Here is a 5,639-nt window from a genome sequence, read left to right as displayed (position 1 = left end):
GACCCATTAAACACAAAAACTGCTCTGGCTTCGGGGGCTTCGCCCCCGACCCCACCGGGGTCCTTAGGCAATCCTCTGGACCCCACGCCAAGAGAACCCCCCCTTGAAATGACCTGGCTACGGGCCTGAACATTGTCCATCTTTGTAGCTCCATAGTAAAATGAGACTCCTCCTTACACCAAAATAAGAGTAGCAAAAAAGCATCGCTATCCTGGTGGTACAGTATACCTGTCAAAGAGGACAGCAAAGTTCCTCTTTAAAGCCTCTTTGTTCACACTGCACTGAGAATTATCAAAAAAACATAAAACTACCATTATCGATACTTTTACAATATAGGCCTAATATGATTGAGGACGGAATTAATATATCATGACATTGGTGTAGGCTTAATGTCTGACAATTGCATGAAATCTCAGATGCAAACACATTTTACATTTTAAAAATGTAAAATTAGGTTGTCTGGTATATTATTATGAATTTTAATTTCGATTTCGATTTTGATTTATTAAAAAAAAAACATTTATATTTACTGTAAGATTAACAATAGAAATGTTAATGTTGGCCTATGCCTAAAACACCTTTATCCCGGTCCAATCAGAAAAATGTATTTTGATGACGTCATGGAAAATACAAAAAGTCTTCCCAAACCTCCCTAAACATTTCAAAAATCATTGCAATATGAACTTGTTTTGGTATTACAATGAAAACTGACATCGTCCACTCATAAAACAGTACAAAAATGACGTCATATAGATTTGAATATGCTTTTATTGAATTCTACGGGTATGCAAACCTCCAGATAAGTCTTATATTCGTTTAGATTAGCTTCTGTAATGAGTAATTAATTTTGGCACACTTTGACTTCATTCTGGCCCACTGTGCAACGTCTCTACTATTCTATACTATACAAACTGATTCGAATTTCTCATCGTTTTAATATGCTTTCCGATCAGGGAATTCGGATTCGGTTTGAATGCCCCTTTTAAGTTGTTTTCATATGATTTTTGTGTGCTGTAATAATTCATCATTTTACGTTCTGAGTTACGAACGCAATTTTGTTTTTCAAAGTGTGCCACTGTTGTACGTGTACGTCGATCGTCGAAATCGTATTATTTTGTATCCTTAACTGACTATATAATTTTTAAAAAATCAGCGTTTACCTATGAAAAAAAATATCCCTTATAAATTGCATTAGCTTCCTTTACTCCTCTTTAGTGTGTCTAATATTCACGGATGAACACAATTTGTCGGTTGATTTATTGGAAAAAAAAAACTTTTTTTTCTTATAATTTTGTTATACTGTATAAGCATTCTTTTGAAATACAGGATTTTGTGTTATAATATGATGACATGCACCAAAGATAGTGCTGATTTAATTAATCCTGCAGATTGTACAAAATAGCATTAAGATTTAATGGACAAAACCTTTTTATCTTATAATTAAAGTTGTTATACTGTATAGAAAGAGCAGCTTAGTTCAGTCGGTGGTAGCCACTGTGAGTGCGCTGAACCGTGTTCCCCGGTTAAATTTGTTTCCATTGCTGCTCTCTTTGTATTTCAGCTGGAGGGCTGAAATGCAAGTGTAGGGTATTGTCTCCCGAAGGACTGCCCAATTACGACCAGAAGGACCCCACTGGAAATAAGTCTTCTTCAGACTTGTGTGTTATACTGGGATGTGCCAATTATTATAGTGCTGATTAAATTAACCCTTCAGATTGTACAAAATGGCATTTAGATGCAATGGACAAAAACTTACAAGCATTCTTTTGAAATGCAGGGTTTTGTGTTATACTATTTTGTGCTGATTAATAATTATTCCTCGGATTGTACTCAAGGTAATTTAAATTATTTTATTTAAGTTGTCTCATGTATTGTATTTGACATAAAAGGCTACTTATTTGTCAAAGGGGATATCGAGATTGAACACGGGATCACAAACACACGGATCTATTCAGGTTGTATCTAAAGTGAGGTTCAGTGAAGTGTGTGGATTCGCTCTTGCAATAATTTGTTTCTCCCTAAGGGTGTTCAGTAGATTCAAGGTTTTCAAAATATAAACAAAAATTGATCAAATTAACTTTAAAAAAATTGTGATTAAAAAAGATTCAAATTTCTCAAAATATAAACAAAATTGTGAAATAAAGAACATTCTACTTTAAACTTTGAGTCTAGGAGTGTTTTTTTCGGCCATCTAAAAGTGCCATAATCATAAATTTTCACTCCTCAGAGCCTCAATTATGGTGGGGCTGAGGTAGTATAGACCCTACATCTGCAAAGATTCCTTTCTGGGCTCCCTCTGTTTAAAATTCCTGGATCCGCCACTGGTCTCTTTTCATATCTTTGCTACCTGGTAAACCGGTAGCAACTGCTCTAGTCTGCTTAAGAGATTGATTTAGTATTGTACAGGTAATAGTCCTATTTACTTGAAACATGATGCTATGTTTAATTTTGTTATAGCAAATTTATATCAGTTTCATAAATATTTTAGATAATGTTTGGCCTTTTAAAATTTAAGTTAATTAAGTTAATTAAAAACATTAACATACTTTAAATCAAGTTTTAAAAGTTCGTGATTAAAAAAATTCAAAACGCATTAAGCAATCGTGTGTGATAATAAAGTTATATTTATTTAGTTTAATCAATGGTTTCTCATCTTACCTGGTATCGCCCTGTCATTAGTTGGGCTCTCGTTGGCGTACAGAAGAATTGAACGTAGTAGTTTTCTAGCTTCACACCTTCTTCAGCCAGCTTATCCATGATGGGAGTTTTAAAAAGCGAGCCATGGTAGCCTATATCTCTGTAGCCCTGGTCATCACCCATAATGAAGATAACATTAGGCTGCGAAGAAGTAGCATAGGTGAGACTGACGCTTGTGCAAATTATAACAATTAAGCCTAAAAGTAACATTGACGTGGCCATATTTGCTGGCATGGAACTTAGTTCTTCGAGATTGGCACTGTACTGACAAGTTTTATATCTTGAACCTGCCTATTGAAATCCAACCTATTGTATTTTGACAATGTGTCTTGGTGTTACGTACTGGGTTTACAGTACATCGTTTCAAAGCATTCATTCATTTGGAAGATCTCTATATTCATGGAATAGAAATGTCCATTATTAAAAACTGCGACTTTCTAAATTCAAATACAGGATTAAGAAATGCTTGGTGACTCTAATAATGACACGATCAATTCCTAATCAGGAGACGCCTCTATAATGCATGAGGTAAAAAATGATTAATTATTCTTTACGCCAGGTACACTTTTTTGGTCCCGAAGTTTCTTTTTAAATCAATAGGAGTCCCACTTTATACTGAAACTGTAGGCCTATAATAATTATATTCAAAGATGATAAAATGTAGTTTGTCAATTTTATGAATGAAGTACAATTATTATTAACACTCAGTCACTTCATGAGCTTCAACGACTGCCCATCAGACAGTGTGTTATTTTTAAGTTCTAAAATTCCATTGCAGTACCTAGGCTTATAAAGCTCTTTATATTTGAATTAACTACGGTATCCTATTTACTTACTAGCGTACCGTACATTTCTTGTAGGCCTACTAAATGTGGCCATAATCACTCATCTTCTAAAAAGTTCCTCTCGCTTTCAAAACCTAGTTTGTTTACTTCTTTGACTATTTTTGTAACTTTAATTCACAGCTCATTTGTTTTCCGGTAACTATTCACTTGCCTCTTGATCTGGTTTAGCATTGGCGCTAAAATTGAGATTATTATTAATATCTAACCATCATCTTCGTCATTCGTCATCATCATCGTAACCATCATCAACACCACCCAGGGGTGGATTTAGAGGGGGGCTTAACAGGCTTTAGCCCCCCACCCCCTAAAATTTCATAGCCACTTCTTTTTAACTGCTTTTTGAAGGTCCAAATTAAAATATTGTTTAATGTTTTCTTCACACACATCATATTTATGGGCTAAACATTTTACAGTAGTTGTTTTTCAGTGATAAAATAAAAATGAAATACGTTTTTTAACCGATCAGCAGACAAAAAAACGAAGCTAATAAAGCTGTTTTTGCCTACTTTTCAAAGTGGGGGGGGGGACATGGTATCGATTGCCCCCCCCCCCAATTTTCACCAATCTTCTATAATTAAAACCCCACTTTTTACAAGCAAATGGAAAGAATAACAATTATGCATGACTCATGAATTTTGTCTGTTCACTTTTCTAAGTGCCGTACGTATTTTCCGGACCAAAACCAAGTAAAAACGCAATTGTTTAAACATTTTGTAACCATCTCAGAAACCCACTAGATCGATTTTATGGGTGCAACGACTATCAGAGGCTAAATTTATTGTGAAAACAATGTACTGAACGTTGTTGAAATTGGAAGCCTGTATCCTTATTAGGCCAAAATTTTTACAAACTCAAAAGTGCAAAATTTCTATTATAAACGATTTATTCTTTTTGTATATTATTATGACCCGTACGTATATACTAGTGCTTAATATTATCATACATAGGATTACTGTTTTTTCTAATTTCACGGATATGATGTCTACCTATTTCGATTAAGTAATAAGCCTACCAAAAGTTTACAAACTCCGGTGTTACGTTGACGCAGTCTCGCAATGACGCCATAATAATCAGTGGCAGATTCAAGTGTGGCCGAGCCGGCCCTAATTTTTTCAAAATTATTTTTTTTAAATGGAAAAAAAACAAAGGAAAATTAAAATTAGAATTTAGGTCTGAGAGAGACATTTCCGGCAATCTAGAGGTGTCATAATCATATATTTGCTTGCCTCAGCCCCAACCATGGTGGGGCTGAGGTGGTAGTCCAGCTACACTCTCCATCTGTAAAAGTCCCTCTCTGGGCCCAGCTCTATTCCAAATTACTGGATCCGCCACTGGATATTTTAAAAATTTCGTATGGAAATAAATGTTAATTGTATTGCTTAAAATCAATTAAAATTAAAAAGCTATATGCACCAGAGCATCCGCCGGGCTTCGCCCCCTGCTCTCCAGCCATTGCTTGGGCCCACGGCCCAAGGCTTTATTTTTCATCTCGTCCCCCACTTTCAGCCACGGATCGACGCCCTTGGGTATTTAAACGTTTGTATGATACACTGAACATTTCGTGTCGAGAGAGTTGTTCCAGTTTAGTTTTTTTTTTGATTGCCTGTCATTGGATACTACTACTACATTTAAAACTTATTTTAAGGGGAATTCTTTTGTCGTCTGAGGTTCTCCTTAACATTGTCAAATTTTATCTTTAGGGACAGTATTTTTATTATGGAACTGTTTTCACCCTCTTCATTGTCTTATGTTCCCCATGGCAACCCTTTCACCAGGATTTTTAAAGAATGGTGAAATTTCAGAAAATGTCCTGAAAATTTTAAGGGTGGTGCACAAAATTCTAAAGGGTGGATCATAAAACAATTTCTATTTTAGTACATAGCAAGTGACACGCTAAGTCTGTTTATTGACCTTGCATTTGCATTAATATTTTTTTGAAGCGTGGTTCCAATATTTTAAGCATGGTGTATAATTTGCCTTTTTAATATTTTTATTTAAATTATGTTGTTTCTGTGAGTATCCTGCGTGAAAAGATATTTTTATCTGCCATTAAAGATCCTAGTTAATCGTTTTTCATATTATTAATTTATTTACATA

General features: G+C 34.9%; 1 protein-coding gene across 2 annotated transcripts in view; it reads right to left on the bottom strand.

Annotated features, from left to right (window-relative positions):
• The window catches only part of LOC117122523 (arylsulfatase B-like), a 36,422-nt gene extending 33,442 nt beyond the window's left edge, over positions 1-2,980 (bottom strand). The window contains exon 1 of one of the 2 annotated variants that reach the window (XM_033268108.1): positions 2,659-2,980. In XM_033268108.1, coding sequence (XP_033123999.1) covers positions 2,659-2,931 — 273 coding nt within the window. In that variant the 5' untranslated portion in view covers positions 2,932-2,980. The remainder of the gene's footprint in view (positions 1-2,658) is intronic. The other variant, XM_033268109.1, reaches the window with a different exon arrangement.
• Positions 2,981-5,639: the final 2,659 nt, after the last annotated feature.

The sequence above is a fragment of the Anneissia japonica genome, unplaced genomic scaffold (genome assembly GCF_011630105.1).
Source record: "Anneissia japonica isolate Jap-2015-1 unplaced genomic scaffold, ASM1163010v1 scaffold1889_len2455224_cov183, whole genome shotgun sequence".
Classification (NCBI taxonomy): Eukaryota; Metazoa; Echinodermata; class Crinoidea; order Comatulida; family Comatulidae; genus Anneissia; species Anneissia japonica.
This window is presented reverse-complemented; position numbering and strand designations above follow the sequence as displayed.